At 36.7% G+C, this 27,566-nt stretch overlaps 1 protein-coding gene across 6 annotated transcripts in view; it reads right to left on the minus strand.

The window, feature by feature from the left end:
• The window catches only part of PTPRM (protein tyrosine phosphatase receptor type M), a 506,311-nt gene that overhangs the window by 277,904 nt on the left and 200,841 nt on the right, over positions 1 to 27,566 (minus strand). For all 6 annotated transcript variants that reach the window (XM_074878569.1, XM_074878552.1, XM_074878543.1 and 3 more), the window contains exon 7: positions 22,542 to 22,835. In XM_074878569.1, coding sequence (XP_074734670.1) covers positions 22,542 to 22,835 — 294 coding nt within the window. The remainder of the gene's footprint in view (positions 1 to 22,541; positions 22,836 to 27,566) is intronic.

Raw genomic sequence — 27,566 nt, forward strand, 5'->3', positions numbered from 1 at the left:
CCAGGTCAACAAAGGTGAACAGTATCTAGATGTTGTCTGATTAGCATTTGGCCAACTTGTAGCCATGCCTCAAAAATCAGTCTAAGGCCAGAATTCCAATTAAACTAGTACAGCCTTATAGGCATATCATAAGCTGTAGTGTCAGTCAAGTTTGCGTGGCTGCGAGCAACTAAAATGAAGATATGATCAATCATCTGTTGTCCAGAGTAGTAGTAAGATAACCGAGACAGAACAAAAACTTTCTAGGTGATACAAAACATTTGTATAAATTAGGCCACTGCAAAATTGAAATAGGAACATGCAATATGAGTGTAACGAAGAAAAGACAGATTGTGGAGAAGGCTCAGGAGGCAACGCCAACTCAGCCTGAGGGCTCCAATGCACAAACTTATCCAAACACAGCCATGTGGCTTCCAGACCACATCTAGCTCACTGGCAGCCAGCTTAGGCCTCCACATTGGTGGCACAATCTACTGTGAAGTTGGATAATCTACCAATGGATAACCGTGGGCTGAGTGTGGCTCAGTTTCCTAGCAATGTACTTCGTAATGGCAGATCATTGTAATTGGAACTGCAGTTGCTAGAAAAATACTACCTGAGAAATAAGCAACCCAAGCCAGTAAATGCAAAATAAATATTTAGTACTGTGGGCTTCACCTGGAATTTCTTCCTAGTCTACACGTCACGTAGCATCATACATTTCCTTCAATGTATGTAATATAGCTACTAATTTTATGTGATATAGCTATAATATATAGCTACAAGTATATTATTAGGTAATAATATAGCTAAAATATAATATTATAGCAAACATTATATTTTATATAATATAGCTACTACTTTTATAACTTATATAATTACTGCCTAGGGATAACATTACCCTTAGAAACTTGTTTCCTTCCTTAGCCTTTGCAGAGTTATTAGTTAATGGGATATGTGTGAGATTTTGTTTTGAAGGAGAGGAAAACAAACAAACAAAAAGAAGAAACATAAGGAAATAATCACATATCATTTTCTCTACCTGAATTTCTGAAGTTGTACTATATCTGTAAAGAGTGTACGAACTCAAGAGGGTTCTGTTTGCATAAAAAGAATCTGAACCCTTCCAGCATAGGCTTGATGTTTATCAAAAAACTAGAATAGAATACTACATCCCTAATTAGAAAAGTTTGTTTAAACTATAAATGATTTGTCTAGAAAGAACAAATTAACATGGTAAGACACTGGTGCACACAAGCACAAAGCTTTACCCGTGTTCATTGTTCAGGAACATATGTATCTCAGAAAGAGCTGGCTATTCAAGTTTGTAGGATGACTGTATTCCAAGAACTGAATCTTCAAAAGTTGTCTAATGTCTAAGGGTACTGTGCAAGCACTGAGCATTTTCAGGATCCATTTCTTCTACTACAGAAACATAACTCAGTTGGTAAACTTTATGAAGCACAAACACAGTACAAGTGCATTTTCCAAATTCTCACCTGTTTTTCACAGGTAGTTCCTCTTTTTCCTTGACTAAATTCTCTACAGTTTATTTTTCCTTTCTTAAAATCTTTCACAGTTATCTGATATTCATTACTGATGCCTTGGAACAAGACACACATACTTAATCTTTGAAAAATCTCTTTCTACTGGTGCTAAAACTCATTTAAAACTGTAAATGAATACAGCATACAATAACATTTCCTTATTCTATGCACAATGTAACCTCTGTTTTGGTATGGCCCAAACTGCATGAAGAATAACCAAAAAACTTCACAATGGGAGTATACCTGGATGCTTCTTGCTAATCAAGCTTTACCATATGGAACATATCTTTTTCTGTGCTGAACAATGAATATCAATTATGACCAGCATCATGGCATACACTGTTTATCTGAAGTTTAGAAAACCCTTACAACGTTCAGATGAGGAAAGGTTTTGTTGAGCTATTTTAGGTACAATAAATTTACTATTATAAATGCTTTACAGTAAACAGAGTAAATATGGCCTGACGTTTGTATCACTATTACTGCAAATCTCTAATTTTATCACAGTGTCTCAAAACAAGGCCCTCAGATGAAAAGCGCTGGTCTCTTGTTTTGTGCTTCTGTGGGCAGTGCTGGGTTTCCCATTACTGGGTGTGAGGCATCAGCAGGCCTGTCTGAGCTTTGAGACCACCTACGCTTCACCTGAGGTGGTACAATGAGAGTGCAGTACAGCACTGTGACACAGCTTTTCCAAAAAACACACCGCGTTTTCTAACCTCAGTAACAGAAACAAGGAAAAGAGGAGTTTTAGCCCAGCTCGCAGCCTACAGGCATTCCTCTCCTAGGAACACTTATACAGACCTAATTTGGGTTAACAGAAATCTTCTCTATCCCCTCTGCTCCTAGAACAATTATCATTCAATTGTCTCCCATTATTCTTTTAGTCAGCACTAATGCCTTTAACCCACGCTGTCCTGAACCAAGCATTCAGAGATGGTCTAATGAAAAAGTCTAAGGAGTCTTGTGTTGTACTAAGAAGCTACAAGCATGGAGATAGATCAGTATCGCTTCCTTTTTATGCAGAATTTAGCCCTGGTCTGAACCATCTGCCAGAAAACACACCCTAAGCAACTTAGTAACAATCATGTGGATTTTCAAAATTTGTAATTCCCAAAGTGTCACTATCTGATTTAGTCTAGATAACACAGTTTACCATAAACCCTTCTATAAATCACCAGAATCCATGTTTTTCAGCTGAGATTTCTGGGGCTCCATCAATTACTTCTATGTGATTCTCAGCAGGTAACTGAGCAGACCTCTAGTCAATAGCCTTATATGCGCTATACAGAGTGCTGTATGCAGTAATGGCACAGCTGTACCGCTGTTAAAATTTTTATGGAGGTCTGCAAATCAAAGACACTCAGGGGGGAGGAAAAAAAAAAAAATCACTCTACTGAGCTTTACCCAAACGTATGAGTGAATCATTAAAGTTTTTGCTTTTTTCACATTACTTAGTCATTCTAAAGCTATCTGATTTGCCAACACAATGAAAGTACAAATTAAGACCTCTAACGTCCACGTTGTCTCAAAGCCTAATTTTGAAATTAAAGACTGCATGAGGTTACTAGCCATTGCTGGGGGAAATACCAAGTAAAAACAAAGCACTGGTGAAATTACTCCTCTGCCAGCAACTTTACACAAGAGATGGTTGTTACCACTATCTGCACCCAAGACCAGGAAATTTTGACACCCACTAAAGATCAGAGCCTGAGTCTTCTCACATTCACAGTGATGCTAATTACTCTGGTAACAGCAAAGCTCCCGCTGAGAAGGCAAGGCCCCAAGATCTGAACTTTTTGTCTGCAGTCCAGTAAAGCCAGTTCAGCACTAATCCAGTATAGTCATGAAAAAGCCAGAAAGGACCACACAATGCGAATTTTTCAGATACCTAATGGGTAAAAGGAAATTACTAACTGGTAACAGAATCAAGCACAGTAAAATAAATGCATGAAAAACACATGAAGTGTTAGATCCACAACCATGTTACAGATTTATTTTACACAAGTTATTATGGTGAAAGTCACGTGATTTAATTAATTTCTGCCTCATTAGTGCTATGTGTTTTGGAACCACACTTAACTACAGGTATCATTAAAGTTAAGGAATTGCTTCTTTTATGAGAAGAGAAACATTTGCAGCTTTACAAACCACAGACTAGCCATCAGGGAAAACATACTAACATCTGAATTTAATCATATGTTCCTTCCATCTCAAAGAATGGACTTCAGAAAAGTTTAGTACCAATGCAGTAGTATCAGTCCAAGATGTGGAAAATATTCTTGTGGTTAAAATATACTTGGATGAAATATTTCAGATATTTTTGTAGTTGGAACTGCCATTTTCATATACCAAGCTTCCCCCAGATTAAAGAAAGTTCATAAAGAAAACCAAACCACTTTTTCCATCTACTTTTCTCTGCTCATTTTTTTATTTGCTGCTTGTATGCATGTAAAAAGAAAGTTGATTTTGCAACATGAAATATATTATGACTTGCAGATCATTAAAAGGATCATTACATATTTCCTGTTATTTTTTCCCTTTTGCTATTAACACTTTTCCAAGCAATAGCTATATTCTGCATAACACTATCTTGACAGCAGATCTCTATACAAGTCACCATTTATTATATAATTCATGACATTTAAGATTTGCAAGTGCTGTTCCTACCTGATGGTGATTCTGTTACTTATTATAGCACAATCTGGTTCTATAAAAAGTGGCTGAATAAATTTGCTAACTTCTTCCAAGAAAGGATAAGGTATCACTTCTGTATTTTCAAAAGATCTTTCAATCCATGACGTAAGAGAAATTTCACTATATATCTGCATGGTAATAGGATTTATATAGGCTGCAAATCTTTTCTCATCCCCTTTTAAAATACTGATTTCATGATTCTTTCTTAGAAGACTAGGCACCAAAATAGCTTTCTCTGAATATCTGAGTTCTCTCAAAATTTGACTTTCAAAAGTAAAGCAGTAAGACTGAATGAAACTTGTCTGTGAAAAAGGAAAAGGCCTCCAAGCAAATACCTTGGCTTGTGTCTATCTAATGAAAAAATCTATGGCTAAATCTACTTGGACATTCAGTTATCCACATGACAGTTTTCAGCTCTACATTGCTAGAGAAACCATGGAACTGGCGAAAAAATTATGGAAAAGCATATGTGCTGGGGTTGGAATCCAACCCTTTGGGAAGCAAATACTCCTCCTTATGTTTTTCTGCAAAAATACTAGTTGAAACTAGTCCAGGAATTATTTCCTAAAAGATTTCTCATTAGTAGGGACTTCCCTCACCGATTTAACACTCTCATATTCCAAGATGCTGAGGCTGTGCCTTCTTCTGCCTAATGTCCAAATTCCTAAACTCACTCCTTTTCTGAATGTGCTCTGAATTCCAGAATGATGCTGTCTGCCAGTGGACCCTCCTTGTATGCAGGGTCACATGGGGTTGTGGCCAACTAGAATATTATTAACTGGATCCCAGCTACTCCTCTGCATCCAGGAATGGTTCCACGCTGAAGTTAGCACTGTTTGAGCAGGTGCAATATCTCTGTGGGGAAAGAAATCATTAACTCTGAATAATCCAAACCATGATGCAGCTCTGGAAATCTGTACAGAAATACAGCTTTCATTTTTCTAATCTAATTTCTGAAAGAGCAGCTCTGTTTCTTTTGGTGTTTATCTGAATCCCTGGAGGAGTCAGTACTCTACTGAAGCTGAGATTGCTTTTGTCTAGATTTATTGCAAATCAATGTGTGCTGAGTTCACAACTCACCCTGGTTATATTCTAAATGACTTTGCTCTTGGATGATGGCTTGATGAAAGCGTCATCCAACTAAAGAAAAAAGTTCACCACCACAAGTTTCAAAAACGCTTTACAAATTCTTGGGATCATAGAGAAGCCAAATGGCACATATGTATCAATGACAAATGTCCTTTCAATGCTGAAACTATAGGATAAAAAAAATGCCCCCTGGTTTGAAAAAACATCAAAGAAACTGTCAAGAGTTTCTTGGATCATATTCAACTCTGAAGTAGCTCTTTATTTTACAAGGAAGATTAACCCGATGATGCAGGACATTCACATTTCCTTGATTTCTTTGACAGTATTCCCTTTGGGATTCCTCTGATCCATTTCACAGGGCAATTCTGCTTGAAGCACCCGAGAAGGGCCTATGCCAAATACAATTTCTCCATAGGACAGAAAAGAGCTGCTTCTCCCTTATTTGTTGGCATTCCCTCTGGAGACTTCAGCAGACCTTGGCTGGCCAAGGACAATGGATCAGAACTGAAAGAGTCACTTAGCCAGAGCTTCAGAGAAGTTTCTAGCCCCAAAAGTGGAACTAAGGAGAAATGGAAGTGCTTATAGCACAATCTATAAAATCCCAGCTCAAGTGTCTAAGGTTGGGAACACTTTTATGGTCATTGCTATGGCCAGACCTCTTCCATCCTGTGACAATTCACATTGCTTTCTGAAAACACTACAAAAAAGTTTCATCATATTACAAATGAAGCGTTAGAATGTCTTATTTATATAATGCCCCTCAATAGCCTGTATTTTTTTTAAGAATTCTTTGAACATTTCTAATACTTTGGAATTTTTAAATCCCGTATGTATTAGCCTAGCTTTTTTTGTTAAACCATTACCTATACAAAGCTGGGGAAGAAAAGAAATAAAGATCCTGTCCCTTAGATCATCATCTCTTAGTTGCTTTATTTCTAGCATTTCCATTTCTGGTGGGCAGGATACTAAGACTAAAGCAAACACACAGTCTGCATCTTGAAACAAGATCTATTTTAATATTTTCACCCTGTTCAGTCTTACCACACCAAACAGAGTAAAATGGAATAGCATAAATTTTACCACATTCTTTCAGGTGTGCATATTTACTTCAGTGGGACTTAAGTGTAATGTGATCCTAAATGCCATGCTATAGAGCAAGGGGTTGTCTAAACCAGAAGCAAAACATGCAGCAGAGTAAGGAGAGTAAAAAATTAAAGATCCTAGACAAAATAAGCAGTCACAACAAGAAAGGAAGTGAAGAAGCAGGCAGCACAGGATGACATTCTAGGAATAATTTGATAAACGTTCACAACATGTTTTAAACAAATCAAGCATCTCAGATTTGAACCTACTGAACTTAGTATGTATTTTGGTAGGGAAGGGGGAGGTCTGGCATGCCTATGTTTCTTCTTCCATTGTGTCACCCTTTTTTCAGTCCCCTGCAGTCTTGTTCAAGCGTCTTCTCCCTTCTCTCCCATCAGGTTTGGAGGGCATGTGGCTAAAATCAGAGATTTGTTCTTCCACTTGTCACTTATGTATAATGGAAGTTTGTTTTTAAGTCTATTTTGGCTAGCAGTGGCATGTACCTGCAAGGCATTTTCACCATTCAGCTGTACTGTGTACAAAACCCCTGTACTCAAAACATACACTGGCAGATTTGTTTTTTTTTTCTTTAAATGGGGGACATATAGGTAAACTTTGGGCATAGTGTAATCTGGGAACTGATTTAGCTACAGCAATGTATTACATATATTTTTAGGAACATAATTTAGTCTTATTCACTAAATTTGACCAAAAATACCATCCAAACAACCTCTCCTCTCCATTAAGAACTGTTAAAAATATAAAGCAAACACATCTAATCTTCCTGACAAAATGATAGAATTATTTTTCCTTTCTTCTAGAACATGAAACTCTGCTGGTAATACTACTGTTGTCAGCTTATTCTTAAGCAGCACAATTCCCTGGCATATCTCACAGTATTTCAAAACAGTTCATAAAATCCATAGCAACTAACTTCAGAATTTGATCTTTTTTTCTGGTATTGAAATTTCCTTGTTTATATTAGATGTTTGGACAACTTTTAACTCCACTGACATAATAAATAGTATCATTCTTGAAACAGCCCTTGAGAGTGAGCAGAGTCAGCGTCACACTTTAACCTCAGCAATGGCCCATGTAAAAATGAATGGACACAGTCTGGAAGATTAAGGAGACATTTGTCTTCTCTATTCAGAGTAAGAATGCATTCTGCTCAGATTCAGAAAGCCAAAGCACCATCTCACATTATAACACAGACTTAATCAACAATGGCCTGAAAGTGAAGCTTTAAACAAGGTGTTCCTGACCTTATTTTAGGAAAAAAACTGATTTTAGTCCTTTGTCAATGGATATCAGGACTGACACTATCACTGTGCCAATAGTCTTTACATATTTTATAGAAGCAGCATATCTTACTTTCAATCTAGAATGTTTTATCTTTACCTGCAAAGAGACTTGTGGGTATTTACAAAGGTGCAGGAGGTCAGTCTCCCTCTTAGAAGTGTTTTATCATCAGTGGAAAGACGGTAAAATTTAAAAGACTAATGTAAAATATAAATTACAGATTCATTTAAAAGATGAATAAGAACACTTTGTATGGATCCTGCTCTGAATCAGCCTCTTGTAAAGCCTGTCTTTCCATGTTGACTACAGAAGCTACTGAAGATGCACACTGAGCAGTGTAAGCACGATTCCTGATAGCATATGTAAAAGCTGGAGGTAGTTCTCAATTAGCAACCCATACCTCTGCTGAACCTTAGAAAATAAGTTTATGGGAGTAACATTTATTGTTTCCATAGGCACTAAGCTGCCTAAGGAACCACAGTATTTCCTCAAATTACTCATGGCAATTCTCGGTCAAAGTCAGCAGAAAGTTTATTACAAAAATATTGACAAAACCTGTCCAAGTTTTATCACAGAAGGCAAAATTAGTCTGGTCTTACTGGCTTATATTTACTTTCCCCCAAATAAAATGACTTGAAATAGCAGCATGATGGCAATACAATTATACAGCATAATCACATTACTTATTAATACCTTGAAAACAAATGTTTCTTTGCTTCTCCGATTAGTCCTGATAAATACCACAGACTTGCCTCAGAATTTCTTTTTTCAGCAAGAGATCATTATTAGTTAAAAAAAATTATAATGTTATTTGAATTATTGCTTTTATAATATTATTTGAATTATTGCTTTTATAATGTTATTTGAATTATTGCTTTATCAACTGTGCTTTTCAGGATTACGCCTACATAACCTATTTTGTAATATGGCTTATACATGAAATGCTACCCAAAACTGGTGTCAAACATGATGAATAAAATGGGAAAGTTAATGAGAAGAAGGAAAGAGGTTTTCTCCATGGATATAAGCAAAAGAAAATGCTGGAAATCAGCAAAAAATGTGGGCCCGGGTTGGACTGGCTTAATGAGCTTCAGTCAAAGCAGAAGTTTAACTTTTGCCAAAGCAGAGGACTCAAGGGTCTCCTGATCCTCATCTAGAAAGCTTCTATCCGAAATGAGCTTACTCTTTCCCTTCTCAACATGAGACTGATTCACACCCACCTGAAAAAGCTATTCTGCTTCTTGCCCTTTTTGTTTCTCTGTATGAAGAGTTAGGATATGGCTGCAAAGAATGTCAGCTTCTGCAAGTCTTAAGCTCTGAGCAGGTAAAGGCTTACTGACCCATGACAGCTTCTGTATCTTCCTGCAGGCTGTCTCATTCTAGAGCAATCTTGAATTGCAGCACATTTCAGATTCTGTTTTTCACTGGAAAAAGTGATTCCAGTCATAATCTCAACATCTAATACCACTGCAACACTGTTGAAGCCCTTTTTCTCTCTCCCACACAGCAAAAATTGTAATTTTTGCAATCCATGGAAATTTAAAACTGAAAATAGACAAAAATTATTTTTCTTCTACATCCTGTGCCCTGTGCTTTACTATAGCATGACAAAATTCTGATTTGAATTCATAGTCAATTTTGTAGTATCCAAGACAAATTACATCACTTTTAAGTTTCTTTAAAAAGAGTATCTGAGTAGCATATATTCTTTAACATTTCATACTGAATAAAATCAAAGATATTCGCTACTACTTTAAATGATATTCAGTGTATGTTAATTTAGCCAGGCATCAGCCACTACATGTTAAAGTAAAGCAACTAAGTATCTTCTGAATTAATTTGGTAACCTTAAATTTGGTATTTTGCATGAGAAATAGAACAAGCGAGTATACGCCTACAGATACCAGTGCACACAGTTGTCACATACATTTCATTATCAGTCTCTTATCAACTGTTTGTGTAACTCTGCCGAATATAACAATTTTGCTGGAATGACCACTCTTCCTCTTTCATCATGCTGGAAAATTTTAGCAAATCTAGTTCAGCTTTTTCTGAAAATGAGTTTAAAATTAGTTTATTCAATGTTACATGTCTTTCCACCATCATTTAATAGCTCCACCATCCCTTCAGGGCCAGAAATAATCTTGTGCAAAAAAATAATAAGAAAAAAGAAATTGGTTACCTGCACTCATAAAAATAAACCTAGATTTACAAGTTGCAAATCTGAGAAATAAATAAGTTACCATTTATGTACAATCTAAGAACTTCATAAAGATTTGCTCCAATCAGTTGCTCAGCTGTACTAGGTGTGCCCATTTTTGATCAAGATACTAAGCTATCACCTGTGAAGAAGTAATTAAATGTCTATGAGGATCTATGATGTACTCATGCTCATAGAATTCTCTGAGGGCTACCTTTTTCTTCTTCATGCATCTTTAAGACACTGCAAAGGCAGAATACTGTGGTGCACTGCCATTTCAGCATTTCAACTTGTCAGATCAAATTATATTAGACTACAGTTGTTACAGAAGACATCTACTAGGGCCATGTCACTTAAAACTTCTCAACAACAGAAGACAGCTTAAACCTTTTTGTTTGAAGGAAAAAACTCTAGTCTGATCCACTGGAGAACTGTGCATGCATCTGCAAAGCTCCAAATGCAGAATAAAACCATAAGGTGTTATCTAATTATAAATCTTATAGTTTTAGCAATCAATACATAAATCGGTTTGCAGAGATTAAAAAGCCTGTTGTCTGAACAAAGAGAGAGAGACTAACTGGCCTCAGCAACTTGCAGTAACATCCAGGAAGCAGCTACTGCAAAGCATGAAAATGAATGCAGAACAGTACTTTTCTGACAGATTTTAAGATATTAACACTGACTGCTTTCATAAGCAATGGTCTGTAAATCAAAAGACTAACAGTAAAGTGGTAGTATACACAGAAGTAAATGATCACTTTGAATTTTAGTAGACAGTCTCTGAAAATTATTGTTATGAAAATAACCTATTTTCAAGTCAGTTGTTTTAGGAACTCAGTACAATACTGTACATTAACTGCTTAGCAGAGATTGTGTCACTGTAACACAAAATAAAATAAATTAGCTTTGGAAGATTCATGCCAAATTATTCTGTGATGTTAACAGAGCAGGAATAGATTCATTGTTTTAACAGATTCATAGGTAAGACGAAAGGCATTTTTACTTAGTCAAGGGTCCAACTTTCCCGTGTACATAAGAATCATATTTTGAGGTTAGGGGCATATACACTTTGTGTAAATAATGTACAGATAGCATAGTAAGAGGAATCAGTGTACAATGAGTAGACTTCTGTCTAATTAACAGTGATAACAAAAGCACACAAAATACTGTAACTATGGAGCTCAAATGAGTGTATGGGCGAAGCATCACCCATCTGTTAGTTAAATGAGAGTGACTCTGAGCTTTGCAGTTGCCTTTGAAAATCTGGTGCTAAAACTTTTTAAAATACTAATCTTTGCGGGAGCTCCCTTTGAAAGATTATGTAGAAATGAACAGAGTAGCCTCAAAATGTTTTTATTAATTTTCTTTGAGACCCCAGTATTGGAAAGCAAAAGGTCCACTTCAATATAACTAGAAATTTAGAAAATCAGAATATGTTATCACTTCTTGTACTAGAAACAACTCTGTCCAAGATGAAACACAACCTTGATAGGATGGCCTTAGAAAGATCCTACTTCTTCATGTATAGACTGAGATTAGATACGTACTGAGACAAAGTTAATGCTAATAAAGGGAAAAACAGACTGAGAAGCCCTATCTGCATAATATTACTCTGAATTACTGCAAGACTTGATTCAACAACCAAAATTTTTCATCTTTTACAGTAAGTGCAAAAAAAAATGAAAGAATTTTTAGTTTCTTTTTAAAACAACTAACAATGCAGTGCTATTTGTCAGTGAAAGGTTTTTTGACAAAAGAAATGCTTTCATTGATTATCCTGAATTATAAATTATAGCTCTCTAATTCTCCCTCCTATAAATGAATACTCTTCACAATCTAGCCTTACATGTCAGACAAAAAAGATGAAACTTTTATAATGGAAATTTAATTATAGTACAATTTTTGCCAGTTGTCATTCCAAAGTGATCTATAATTATGCTCAGGTCATTAAAAGTTTTTTTTTTTCATTTACTTGGCCAAACATGCCAGTTACACATTGGTTCATCCTCTCAAATTCAACGCTGTACAACAGTAATTAAGTAAATTATTGAATATTTTTTGGGTGGGTTTTTTTTAAGCTAATTGCAAACAAAACATCTGCAGAAACAGTCAAAACAAAGAGCAACTGACAGTTTGATTTTTGTTTCTAAAGAACATAAATTTTTAGAAATGAAAAGGCACTTCTGCATGTCAAGAGTAAACACTTATTATTGCCTTTTTCCTTTACATGCATTTTCCCATACGTATAATACTAAAAGATAACAGTCCACTATAAACATCATTTTCTACTGCAAAATTTCTGCACCAAAACACCTTCAGAGAGCTTTCTGAAAGTTCTGAATCATAAATTAATGGATAAAACTGAACTCTCCCTTTCCCAAAAGAAAACACTCTTTTTTCCTTACCAGAAACAGATCAAGCTTAACAGAATGAATAAGCATTAACTAAATGCATAGATAGTTTTTAATACATTTAAAATAATAAAAAGGGTGCTCAAAGGATGATCTATATTGAAAGACAGCTAAAAGCAGACATCAGAAGTATAGATTTGAAAACAATTGTTAAAAGTATTTTAGACGATTGGTCATATGTCTCATTCTAAAAATGATCATGCTATAGATGAAACAACACGATTCTTGAAATTCAAGAGCCCTAATTCTTTAACTTCACTGGCAGTCTTAATCTCCGTTTTTCTCTGTTAATACAGTACTTCATGATAATGCTACACACAGCATTTCCGAATTTGATTTAATATTTTATTTTAGATATTTAAGTATTTGCTTGCTGGATGTCTTCACAGTCAAATGTTTTACTTTCTTTGGGCCAGAATCCATCTAGCCACGTAGGTACAGAGAAGCAACAAAGAGTATAGAGCAGCTTTCCCCCCTCAAATTTTGTTGTTTTTAAGAGCCTTCAAGAATCTTGGTTCCACAGGGATGCCCCTCCCTGACTAACCAACACCCTTAGCAGTAATTACATAGATTACCAAATGACACTATTCTTTTAAAACTATAGAAATGGAGATCTAGCGCTCTTTGAACTGTCTCAACTTTATTTTCTGTAGTTGTAAACAGAAACGCGATGCACACTTGCTGACCAGAAGAGACCCTCGGACTGTAGGACAGCATTACCTATTTATTGCACTGCAGTGACCCAGCACCCTGAAGAGAAAGAGAGAATTTTTTTTCCTCCAAAGTCAGGAAATTTCTTCATCAGGATCTGCCCTGATTTCAGGTCTCAAACTAGACACCTAGTCTGTAGTCTAGGCTATGAAGTTGTAATTGTACTTTATGGGAAAAAGTAGTACCAGAAAACCCAGAGGTCACAGCACCAGCTCTTCTTCCTGGGAACCTTCAGTAGGTTGGACTGGATTCTGTGTACAATTCTACATTTGTAAAACAAAGAGCTTTGCAAAGCCAAAATGCCTCCCAAGTGCTGAAAAAAATGGAACCACCTGAGTTGTGTCATTGTTCGTTTTTCTTTTAAGTGAGGTAGAATTAATGTACCATTCATTCTGCAAACCTTTGATTTTACCTTTTCATAAGCAATTTTTTTTTAATAAGAAAACTAAAAGGTTCAAAACTTAAGTACCTCAGTGTTTCTATATAATTCCTGGATATTTCATGCTTCACAGATGCTCCAGTAGAACTGTCAGTTATGTGTTTTTACAACTGGCCAAAGCTGCTGGGCAAGATAGTACACGGTCTAACAGTCTCAAACAAAAGAGTGAGCCTTAAAATAATAAAACAGAGGAGCATGCCTGTCTGTTCATCCATTTCCATCTCTCAATACCCTTTAAAACCATTGGCAAATTTAATCCAAGTAACTTGTTTCAAATTTAAACGAATTTGACACAGTCCTGCCAGAATTTAATTCCAAAAGATGAGAGACAAACTAGCGCCCTAATTTAGGAGGCTCAGGGCAGACAAGCAGAAGCCTAACATAAAATACTCCATTTGACAGCAGACTCCTGGTTAACTGGGTGCTGCCTCTTGCCTTGCAGGTCTGTCATAAGGGAAAATGGGATTACCATCTTAAAGTGACGATATTTAGTAGACAAATCTTTCAGAAATTATGCTTCCACTGTCTATGGGACATCTTATTTTCTTGGCTCCTAAAACACATGGCTCAGAAGTTCACGCAACCATTTTTTTTTAATTACAAAACCTGTTCTTTACAGACTAAATCCCCTTTGGTCGCAGGGGTGATACATTCATACATATAGATGAAGGAAAAAGAGAACTGAATTGATGAGGATATATGTGTGTGTGTGTATATGTATATACGCACATATGCACTCTCAGACATGTATAACTTTAGACATAAATTGAAGAAGTAAATATACTTTGTCCACTTCAAATGTGCAAAAGATTTTGCTTTGGCCTTCTCCACTGACTAAGTCAGGGGAAAGGCCATCCTCTCCTGTCTCATTTGTTAACGTTTTTGCCAAGGGATCAGCATTATTAATAATGAAGTGAAGTTCGCCTGTAACTGGAAGGCAGGATGGCATAACTGGATGCAAAAACTGGAATAACTGATGTGAAAATCGCCCTCATAAGAGGGAAGAAAGTGCTCAGCAGACAGCTGTTAAGAATAAATTCAAGGCATCTGTGGAACTTCACAGGGAAGGCACCTATTCCCAAAGCATTCCCTTTTCTGTATGTCTAACTGCTTTTAATAATGGAGTACCAATGCATTTATTTAAATCTGCAGTAATGATACTTCTGAGAGATCCAAAGCATCCATGGAATGGTTCATGTCCAATTTGTTCAGAACAGAATAATACTAAGGAATGACTTATCAATATTTTTCAGAAGTATACCTAATTTATCACTTCTATTAAAGGTGCCTAGTCTTTTGTTTATAACCAGTACACTCCCAACTTGCTGGGGTTTTTTTTCACTCCATACCGAGAAATTCTTCCTGAATCAATGTTGGGTAAAATAATTTTTTGAGTGTGTGTTTTTTGAACTCATCCTTATAATTAAGAAGAGGCTGCAACAAATCCGGATATGGAGATATGTCATAGGAGAAATCATATTATCTACTTTTTCTCAAGGGTCATTATGTTTTCTTCACATTCCCTCTACCTGGCAGATGTGAAATTAATAATTTTGCCCCTCAGGTTTGCTATAAGATGGTGAAGGTTCATTTGTCTCAAAGAGCAGGTTAATTTCTTCTTCGGCAAATGTTTTGAAATGGGAACCAAATAAAGAGAAGAACCAAGTCTCCATTTATATGACTGCTTTTCACACGACCAAAGACAGTCCTACCTGGCAGTTCTTTATACAAACACTCAGTTTCCACCCCTATATTAATCCAGCTATAATTGTCAGGAAAGAATCCTAAACGCTTCTCCTCACTGTAGTGAGGAGCTCCTCAAAAGAAACTGATCTGACAGTCAGGTTTCGTACTCTGCGTCTTTATCATCACTAGAATGTGTCTACATTCCTTATACGCTCTGACACGTGTCAGAGAGCGGGCTAACAGACCTAGATCTTTGAAAGAGTTTTTTTGTCCTCTTCCTGCCTTCCCCTTCAGGTGGTATGGAGGGAAAATGTTCTGTTTCTCCAATGAGACCTCTGGATGCTGTAACTGAACCAAAAATACGTATTCAGGGACTGATGAAGACACGAAAGTGCAGGGATTAGTAACTTCTACATAACACCAGCTTGCTTGGTTGCTGATGTTTGTGCGCACAGGCTGAAGATTGACTGAATGGAGAACTGACCTGCGATTTTCCCTCTGAAGGAAAAATACACTTGGGATGAAAAGGCAGATACCCTGATAATGTTTTATTTTCTAAAAGCAAATGTTTATTTTTCCCTATCACTGGCAACCACAAATCTGAAGAGCATCCAGAATGATGTGGTAGAACTCAAACTTTTGTCTACAATTGTCTTTCCATCACGCTGTACCTCACTATTCATACAGTGATGGTGAAGAACAGGAATATGATGGAGAGATCATGATACATCCCTGCTTGTGAAAGCAGAATCCAAGAGAATTTAATAGACACCATGATGACAGCTCCTCTTTCCCAGAGTTCAACAAGAAACTCAGAATCACAGAATGGTTGAGTTATGAAGGGTCTGGTCCATCTGGTCCAACCACCCCCCACCCCACCCTTTCTCAACCAGGGCAACTAGAGCAGGCTGATCAGTAGTACCATGTCCAGACAGCTTTGAGTACTGCTCTCCTCTCACCTACCAAACCATTTAATTGGAGAAGGCTATCAGGTTCACCAAGCGTGACTTCCCCTTTTTGAATCCATGCTGACTTCTCCTGATCATGTTTTTGTCCTTTATGTGCCTGGAAATAGTTTCCAAGATTAGTTGTCCCACCACCTTCCCAGAGAGGCTGACCGGCCTTCCTCCCTGGGTCTTCCTTCTTGTCCTTCTTGAAGATAGAAGTGGCCTTTGTTGCAGCTGCATTTGCTGCTGTTCACTGCATTTTTTTGCTTTCATGGACTTAAAGGACTCCCAGAGTGGAATTCCAAGACTGTGAGATGAAGAGGAGGAGAAGTGGATTGAAAGAGATTTTTTATGGGAGGAATTTAGATTATTTTGTTTTTTCTTGACCGAAGTTCTCCAATAACACAAGTCAAGGCTGTTCTGTAAGACAACTGACACAGAGACATGGACATACATCCCACTAGGTAATATTTTCTTGGAATTCTATTAAAATCTATCAGCTTACCTTCTGCACATCCAAAAGCTGTGATTCACCTGTTACACTGCAGAAAATCCAATACTAGCTTTTACCCTTATGAGAAAGTGGACCTTATATGGGAACGATTTGTATACCAGAAAGGCATTAAGAACAATACAGTAGGTAGACTTCATTTCAAATTTCTATTAAAACTGTAATATACTTTCACAATTAAACCATACATGAAATATAAGTTCACTGTGGACTTCCTGTTCTGATAAATCAGTGCAACTTCCTACTGAAGTTTATTACAGTTTCAGGTTTGGAATGGTGACTTTAGAAACACTGTTGAATTTTCCACAGAAAATAAAATGGTCCAATATCTGCAACCCTCCTCCTCAGGCTTCAGGTGTCTGTGATCTGAGGTCTGGCTCTAAGACAGCTGCACAACCCTGATTTGAACTTCTCAGAAAATTGCTAAGTTCTGAGAAAAAGCTCTAAAAAAGAACCTGTAGTACGGCTTCAAGTTGATGTTTTCTTATAATCACAAAACTAAGCAATGTTAAGACTTCATTATATGCCTGAAAAAAACTGAACCTGTTCACAGACAGTCCCCCAAGGTACAGCAACAAGAAGGAACAACTTAATTCCCAGTAACACAAAGATCTTTCCTCTTCTCTTGAGACAAAAAGATCCAAAGATCCAAAGAAGCCTGCAAGGACAGAGAAAGGCAGCCACCATTTCAACCTAGAGAATTTCCTAGGAAGGAACTCATCTTTCCTAATAGTGATATAGAATGGGGAAGGGCATGGAAATAAGCAGTAAGTACCACTGAGATTCAAGACAGACTAGGGCATGAACACTGACAGAGGGGAGACTAACTACAGAATTAATGGCAAAAGATGGGAGGGTGGAAAATAGGGAAGACCAACTGCAAAGATGATTGAGTATTCAAGATGTCATACACCAGGGGCTGCAGACTGTCTATCTTGTAGGATCTGACAAGTGCTCCAGGTCATGGGGCAGGAGGAAAATGGTGGCATGGACTACTATCTGGTGTACCTGAGCACACTGACTTTGCATGCAGGGTTCAAGACAGTTGCTGGCTCATACCACCTGCCTAAATATATTTTTGTCTGTTGCAGCCTGATGCAGTTGAGAGTGTATGACAGTAAACTACTGTATAAATTGTAGGAACTGTCTAACATGGGTAGATGGGGAAGAGTTTTATACTTTGGCTTTGAATCAAGCTACAACTTTTAACAGAGAGAACCTATGTCCCCTATGTGAATACTGTATTTCCATACAGTTTTTCAAATGGCTATAGACCGTACATGCTTGTAAGTTATGCACCTCTTTTAGCAATGAAAAGGATAAAACCAGGAACTTAGTTAACATTCCCAAGTAAAAACAGGGTTGCTGCTCTGGTCCATGTCTGATCATTTTCAGGATCTGGCAACAGGAGATGAGGTCTTAATTGACCAGAGTGAAGAGGATACTCATTCCATCAGCAAGCATTTTGGCACGTGTAGATTTTTTCATAATGCCAGTGGATGCCAGTGGGTGGCATAGAACTAGCAAAGCAATTTTGAAACCCTGGAAAATTATCCAGCTGAAGCCAAAGCAGTGAGCAAAATGAATAAAATGAAAAAGAATAATCTTTATAAGAGTGGGGATTTAAAGAGTACCTCTTCTCTGTTCTTCCAGATTGTAACAAGCCTTCTAGGAGTAACAGACAGTTTACAACAACCTGCAGCAGTGATTCAAGAGCTCAGTTGTACTGGGAGTAACAGCTTTCCTCCTGACAAGCTCAGGTGATGGGGTAGAGACAGCAAAATGAACTATGTTAATTAAAACATTCTTGTTACTTCCTTGTATGAGGAATGTGTGAATTCTCTGCCTGGAAAATTACTGGTTAAACTGATGGTGATTGTTTTTGAAGATACTCCAGAAAATACTCCAGGGCAATAATTGTGTCTTGGCACAGAGGGGTAACTGGGGCACTGTCTCACCATCAGAGTGGAGGGACACAGACTGGATCAAGATTTGTATCGTGCAATGCATGTCAAAAGACAAAGCATGTTGCAAAGCACTGCAATAAATAATTCTACCCACAGAAATATTGATATAGATAAGAGGAAACTACAAAACATAGTCTACCTTGTTAATCCTTCAGCATTCCTACTTAGGTTTTACTATGAATAGTTCTACTGGTTTTGGGTCAGATTTAGAGAAGATTTGATTCTGGACTTTTTCAGGCACTAGAGGATTCCCAATCTACTTCAGTAAGGGATAACAGGGTTTTTTTGAAACTATTGATTCTCAGATCCTCAAACTTATTATATCCCATATGGCAGAGCCACTGTTGGTTCTGTGCTTACATACAAAATGATTTCTTTGGTTTAAATATTTGTGCATCTATTTAGCCGCTAGCAATGGGTGGGTGGTTGAGGTCACTACAGCAGTGGTTAGCACTGTGAGCCTCACACCGAGCCAACAGTCTTATTTCTCAGATAACAGTGTCTGAAGTATGAAGCATTCTGATATCCTGCCCCTAAATAACTCTACTTGTGGGTGACTACTCTGGAATTCTTATTTTACAACTACACCAGAGTGAAAATGTACATCAGAGTAATTTGAGATATACTGTATAATGGAAAGTTCTGCCATGTATCTCTTGATGAATTTTCTTCCATCTTCCCTTGCTCCCCTTTTATTTTAAATGGCAGCAGTCTTCTGGGTTCATAATATCATACAAAGCAGCTGTGGGAAGAGGGAGTTTTGAGTACAGCAACTGGCAATTCAAATTCCAGACAACCTGGAGAAGCCTGGATTTCAGACCTTGAAACGAGAAAAATCTGTTTTCCTAAATTTGACTCAAATGTAGTTCACAATGGCCAAAATCCATTAAACTTCTCTTTCAAACCTGAACTCCACGTTCTAGGTTAAATCTAATCCAGACCTGAATGTAATGCCTCGACCTTCCTGAACATTACGCTAAAAGAGCACTTACATTTATATTACATTTCATCGAAAGGAAGCAAAGCACTCTAGAAAGTATGTAACTGCTCCACTGAGGGTGATGAAGTCAATTCTGGAGAGATTTTTTTTCTTTGCATTCTAATTATAGATGCTTTTATTTACTAAAGTTACAGATAAGACTTGTCTATTACAAGCCTCTGAAATCTCATTTTGCTAAAATGAAAACATATTTCAAATGCTTTGGAGAACTATTAAGATTATTGAATGTCTAGCATACTGCTTCAAGTCTCCAAGTGGTTCACTAGGCCCCCTAGGGAACAGGCAAGCAGCATACAATTATCACAGTAATTAAAAAGGTGCAATGACTCTTCTCTTAAAGACTCTTGTTTTATTAATTCTATGGTATGCTTTGGAGACTGGCATTATTTTACTCCTACCCAGCTTAATTATACCGTCATTAGTTTATCAGCATCTCTTTTTAAGCCCTTGGGCCAGTTATTAGCATGTCACTTGCTAACAGTTAACCAATAACCACTACACCTTCAAAGCAGGATCTTCTGCTATAAAAAAGCCAATTTGTAGAGACAGATTTAATATCATCATTCAATTTTAATTTTTCAGTCAGCCATCACTTTCTGCTTTTAATTTAAAAGGGTTACTGTTTAGCTTAATGAAAACACAAATAATGTTGATGTATTATAAGACATTACCAGGTAATAAAATACTTCCAGTACATAGTGGTTTATGAGACTGAAGGCATGTTTTAATACTCAACAGTATGTACCACTGAAAAGACCAGAAAACATATGATGTTCTTAAATATAACTAGAATTCTGAATTTCCCTCTCTACTGGGTCTGGCTGGGATGGAGTTCATTTCCTTCATAGCAGCCTGTACGGTGCCGTGTTTCAGATTTGTGACTAAATCAAGGTTGATAACACACCAGTGTTTTGAATGTTGCTTAGCAGTGCTTGTACAGCCTCAAAGCTTTCTCTTTTTCCCACTCCGCCCCTGCAGTGAGTAGACTGGAGGTGGACAAAAGGCTAGCAGGAGACACAGCGGAGACAGCTGACTCCCCCTGACCAATGGGGATATTCCATACCATATGATGTCATGGTCAGCAATCAAAGCTCAAGGAAAGGAGGAGGAAGGGGGGATGTTCACTGTTATGACGTTTGTCTTCTCAAGTAACGATTATGTTTGCTGAGGACCTGCTTCCCAGGAAGTGGCTAAACACCTGCCTGCCAATGGGAAATAGTGAATAAACTTCTTATTTTGCTTTGCTTGCGAGTGCAGCTTTTGCTTCACCTATTAAACTGTCTTCATCTCAGTCCATGAGTCTTCTCGCCTTCCTTCTATCTTCTCCGTGTCCCGTGCCAGAGACGACTGAGTGAGCGGCTGTGTGGGTACTTGGCTGCTGGCTGGCATCAACCCACCACACTCTCTAACCCTTTAGTACAGACAGGCTCGCTCACACAGCACCCAATGTTACATTATCTAATCATATAAGCAGATGATCAAACTATGAGAAAAACTGTTCTTATTTGAAAATAACTGTAGTACCTGTGTATTAAATACATACTTACCTTGTCTAGACAGATAATTTCACATTATTATGAAAGGCACAGTGACCCAGAAACCCTCCTGAAGGGAACTGTAATTAATTTTTAGGCCTCACTTTTGACTAAGCTGAAGTTATCTTAGTCTAGTAAAGAACATCTTATAAATACTAAATACTTAACTATTATTATAACTTAACTGTACTGCTTTTTGGTATTTTTCATTAAATACTTCTTTCCATTAATGAGAGGAAGAAAAAACCCAAAAAGAGTATTGAAGAGTTAGTACTGGCATAAGCTTGCATCTTCAAAACGTAACACTGGGATTCTGACAGCAACTATATTTCATTCTGTGTCTGACATCACAATGACCAGTTTAACTGAAATGCATTTAGCCACTGACAGGTGGCCAGGTGACTTTACAAAAAGTAACTTTACTTTCATATGCAACGGAAATACATAATTTCTCTTGAAGTATGTAATTTTTCCTGTTAAAAAGACAAATAACACCAAGCCATTCTTTAAACCATTAGGATCAATAAGCTAATATCATCTGCTCAGTCCCATTTCCTCTAGGTTCATTTCTGCCTATCTTCCACCTACTTTACAGAAGCAGAAAGAAGATTCAAAATATTGGGGGAAAATACTAATGACAAAAAAAAATATGCAGGTCACAGTATACTCTATTATTTTCTGAGCAGCTGAATCTCAAATTAATACCACTGCCACTCTTCCTGAAAATTATTGTACCATTGCTTTTGTATAATAGGTCTACTTTGTATCTTTTTACAGTCAGAGGTCAGCACTATTAATTATAACATCCAAAACAGGAGCCAAGACTGCTACACAACACCACAAACCACACTATCTCATTTAATGAAAAGACAAGCTACCAGTCACTCAAGAAAGCAGCCCTTTGCTAAACCTCATCTGCTAATTGAGACTTAACAGCGCATACTTTTGCTGCTACACAGGATCTACTTCCACTTTATCTTCAAGTTTGATATACCTGACATTGAAAAAGGAAAAAATAAACTTTATCTAAAACAAAATTTTTATCAAGCTCACAATAATACCCCCCCCCCCAAAAAAAAAGAAAACAAAAAAGGATGAACTAACCTGAAACCCAAACATACACTGGCAAGAAAGTGGTGTAATGAAAGGGAGAGCTCAGTGTATACCTGATAGTAAAAATTGTTTATTTATACAGCAGTCTACACTGACCACTTTAAGGCATGCACAGGCATGATTTCATCTACAATCTACAGTGGCACTGAAGGCTGGTTTCAAGGTCATCGTAGCTGGCAAAAGCTAATAGCTTATACTTAAAAGCATTCAGTCTTAATTCCTGCAGCCTGCTGGTTTAAGGTAGACAGTAAAAGTTGCTAGTGAAATAACTTTTGTTTTCAACCTAGAAAGATACTTACAACTTCCCAGTCACTTCTGAGTACTCACCAGCACATTTTGTTCTTGTTTTGAGAGCCGGGCCAGGAGATCCGGTTCCTCCTTCACCTGGTCTTGTAAGTAATACACTGATTTCATATTCTGTGTCAGGATCCAGGTGCCCAATCTTATAGCTTGTGGAGTCCACAGGTTGTATGTCATACCAGCTTCCACTTGAAGTTCGATACTCAACTTCCCTTTGAATAATGGGTCCATCCCCATTGATGGAATTGGCATTCAACTGTATCCACAGGTAAGTTGCACCAACTGAGGACAGCTGAGGAGGAGCAATGGGAACTGGTGGCTCTGAAGCACAATAAGTTACAAAAAGCAGCAATGATTATACTGGCATTTTTACTGCTTCTAAAACATTCAAATAAGCAATGGGTTTACTACTATATTGGAGCTGAAGATTGCATAAAAATATTGATATGAAGAAATCATCACTACAGATTAACTTATTACCAATAAACTGCAATATGCAAATTCTTTTGTTTATACACTTGGAGATTTTAACTGAAGTTTTTGTTTTACACCATATCACTTCAAACCAGGTGCAACTGGAATTCTATTCACTAGACTTAACATGGCAGAAAGATGATCTCAGGTTTTCTCATCAAAATACAGTTCTTACTGTATGTAAATATAAATCCTACTCAAAATAAACATTTTTAAGCTAAAATTGATATTGTAGTCTATCCTTAGACATAACCAGAACAGTGATTTCTGCATGGAAACAAAATGAATTTTTTATCCATTATTTCTCACGGACTGTACTACTCGGCCTTCATATTTTCAGACTTCCGTGTAAGCAGAATAAATGTAGCATTTTTTCAGGTCCTATATCATGGTTAAACAGAAAGAGCTTCTAAATGAGAGCTGGGGAATTCTTGAGTCTTTACTATGAGTCTGACTATTTCATGCAATGGCTTATTTTCACTACCACACAGAAGCAGTACTCTGTCTCACAGAGCAAGCATGTGTGTGATCTCCTGATGGTTTGCATTCTAAAGATTTTAAAAGTGGGCAAAAATTTTAAAACTACTTTTATATATTACATGATGGACATCTCATTTTAAATTAGACTGCAGAAATAATTTGCAGACAGCATCTTCTTTTAAAGGCAAATAACAAATTCATTTTCTCCTATTGATTAACCAGGAGATTACTCTGCTGTTTCATGCATCACATCTGCATAAAATTCACCTTCCCACTGGTTAAATATATTCAAGTAGAATGAAACCAGGATGGTGTAATAAGGCAGTGTTTGATCCAATATTCTTAACATATCTATCAGCAAACACTGCCACCTTCTTAAAGCTACACAGAATACATAATGAACGTAGTACACCTGTCTTCCCTAAGCTGTAGATTCAGATTTATCCTCCTCTGCTAATCATTTCCCAACATGTTGAGATATAGGTAGTCAAACAGAAAAGAAGTTGAATGTATATATTTCATCATTTTCTCAAGGACTTCAAAGTCACAGTTAAAGCAAAGAACATAAAAGAATGAAGCACAAGGAAGAAAGGAACTCTGAAAATAAGTATTAGTATTTCCTGAGAAACAGTAGAATTGCTGTTTTAACAAACATGTAATTATCCTGTTATGCTACCTTTTTTTGTTTACAGAAAGAGTACTTAACTCACAGAGCACTAAGTACATTAAAGATTAGCTATGCCTTATATGTTTCTAATTAGCACTGTACACTTGTACATAAGTTTCAATCTGTGCAATCTGTCAGCAATTGATGAAATATGACATCACAAACCAGCAAACATAGGCATCAGCATTAGATATTTTCATCTTAACAAAACTAATTCATTACTATCACGAAGAATATGATACAGTGGGTAACCATCCAGAATGTTTCCAAAGATGTCTACTAATTATTACTGATTGGAATAGACATAAAAATAGTTTAACATATTGTAATAGATTCCAGTACATAAAGAAAAGAATATTGTTTACATTTTCAAATCACTAGGGAAAACTGTTCAATGTCAGTAGCAATGTATAGCAAACTGGTGTCATCTTTCAGTTAGACACATATTGTGGTTTTACTGAAATTATTGTTTCTAAAGTATATAAACTATGGCTTCATACGGGGGGAGCATGTCTGAAAACAGTTCTGACTTGACTCAAAATGATTTATCATCAATTTAAATCATTAGGCTGTTTTGTGAACCAAGACATTAAATGGAACTTTCATAGAGCATCCTAAGGCATTTACTTAGCCATGCTGAAAGAACAGTTAATTACTTTCAAGTTTCAAATGCTGCTAAAGGCTGTTGAAGTGCCATTCAAAATGCGAACTCAGGAGTTAGGTCACTAAGGTTAGTGGTTACACCAATTCATTCCAAGTATTACAAGTACTTGAAATAGAGAGTATTTTATTGTCTTTTTATCCCTCGGGGCATATTTTTCATTCCTTTGTGACCACAGTTCAAAAGGTTAATGCAAGCTGCATTATTTCAGCAAAGCCTGAATATACTGCAGTTTAATACTAGTAACATAGTTAAATACTAAAAGTAGTCTTCCTACCAGAGATCGAGGTTATATAAAATGAACCCTTCATTACAAATATGATGCTCATTATTAAGTGACTAGTTAAAAACATGAGACCCAGAGTTAAGCAGACACTTTAATACAAACAATGTACTACCGAATACAATGAGTTGATTTCATGACTAAAGTATGAAAGTTGTTCTTCTGACTTATTCATTTATTCCTTCTTTAGGCAGAATGATTATTTTTTTTTAGGATACTGATGAGTCTGAATCACTTAATCAGGTAAGTACCAGACTGCAGCACCACCATCTTTCACTAAAAGCAGTTTTACTGGTGGTCACTGGGGTAGTCTCAAATAAATACCATGCAAATTATTTTCCAATTAATACCATGAAAATGGTACAGTAGACCTGTGATTTTACAGCTGTGCACATTCAAGGAAGGAATTTCAACTGATTGTAGAAACAAGTCTGTAGCAGTGGCTATTTAGTACGATGTTTTAGCTTAAAGAGGAGTTCTTCCTTGTAGATCTCTCTTGAAACAAGTAAACAAAGCTATTCAGTACTCTGAAACCCTTTAAAGACAGGCTTTTAAAACAGAATATTAAAAAAAAAAGCTAAGTTTATGCGTAATTTGAAATTTAATACTTTTTAGCCTTTGAATAGACAGGTGACCTTCTTAAATTCTGTGACAAATGGCAATGGGCATAAGCCCTTATGGAAAGAAAATAGTGGCCACCTTATAAAGCCAGAGGTCTGCGTATGACAGCTTTAGGCAGATGCTCTAATCTCACCCTACATAAATGGATCATTTACAGTAAATATGAGAAAAAGACAAAGACCTTATGATAAGGAGCAAGTCTTCTCTAATGCAGAGGATAAAAATAAATGCAGCTGTACATGCATATAAACTATTTATTCTTTTGTGCTTCTATATTAATTGGAAACACTTGAAACGGTAACTCCTTTATTTACACTGCTTTGTACTTTAAATTATACAGAATTTCCAAACATTTTCTACAAGATTCTAACATCTTTATGTTTTGCAGTTCTTTTAAAATCTTAATAAGGAGGGAAAGGCATCACACAGAGATGGCACTGGAGATAATGTAAATCTCTGAGATTTAAGTGAATTATAGAACACAAAAAATAGACATTTCTTCTCTGTGGCTCAGAACAGCTAACTTGAAAAATGAAAAAAATCTTCTTCAATAGTAACAGTAACATTTTTCAATTTTTCTTTTGGGATGAGAGAGTGCGAAAATGAGCCATGCTACATTTGCGGAGGGACAGGGAAGAAACATTTATCCTGCAAGCTAATTTTTTTTTAAATTAAATAGTAACTGTTAGAAAGACAATGCCATGACATTCCCAAGTGATACTGTTCAGCACGTCATGAGTGGGTGAAATTATAAAAATAAGGTATGAATCATTTCTGATGCTAAGTCCACATTAATAACATCTTAATTATTATAAACTGATCATATCATTATAATTTTATAATCTTGAAATCAACTAAACAGCTTTATTTTAAGACTATTTTCTTCCATTTTCCTATTTTGTTTTTTTATACATATATTATTGTGCTCCTCTTTTGAGCATGCAAATGATTCCATCCCCTTGGAATAATGGACAGCAGTGCTGTTTTTCAGCATTTAATTCTGGATAAAGGGCAACAAATACCCCCACTGATAACAAAAGACACAGCAATGATTTTGAAGCACCACAGTTCTTCATGCAATATTTTTTTCAAAAGTCTTTAAATAATTCCTGCAAAAGTATTTTATTATTTAATTAAACAATATCTCTAAACAGTATGATGCATAACACATGAGCTAATTTTACACTATTCCTTTACTGAGACTGTTCAGGATGAAAACTTGACCTGACCCAGTATCCTAATGTTCTTAAAATTACTTATAAATTCATCATGTAAGAAAATGTCATTGTATTTTTTACATATTCTGAAACTTTACAAAAAAAACAAATGATAAGCCTGTGCTGGTACAATCTAATTAGTTGGACATTAGTAGATATCCTGCTAAACCCTGTAGTAGTAGTAGAAGTAGTAGTATTACTATTACCACCTATCCCGAACTAGGCACAAACTGTTGTTCCCTTCCCCAAACATGATCCCTCCCAGACCCAACTGCTCCAACCTGCCCACTCCTGACTCACCAACTCTCTTTTAAGAGTGAAGCCTCAGCCTGCACTGCTCTCGCTCCATCCTCATCTGCTTACCTATGTGGTCTAAACACATCTAACCTTCCCATTCTCAGCTTTGCTCAGTTTTTGTTTTCTCCCACACTATGGTGGGAGAAACACTCCACACTATGGTGTCCCCACGTTCCAAACACCACTAAATTCCCACTGCAGGTTTTTTTTTTCCACCCCAAGCTGTATCTACAACCTCTGTGCCTGCTCTTCTCCCTACCTTCTAGTCTCCTGCTGTTCTTCTAACCATGCTTCTCCCTAGCATCTGCTTTTCCTCTCCCCTTCTTCACTAGACAGTTCCCCTTTCCAGACA

The sequence above is a fragment of the Strix uralensis genome, chromosome 1 (assembly GCF_047716275.1).
Source record: "Strix uralensis isolate ZFMK-TIS-50842 chromosome 1, bStrUra1, whole genome shotgun sequence".
In the NCBI taxonomy this organism is placed as follows: Eukaryota; Metazoa; Chordata; class Aves; order Strigiformes; family Strigidae; genus Strix; species Strix uralensis.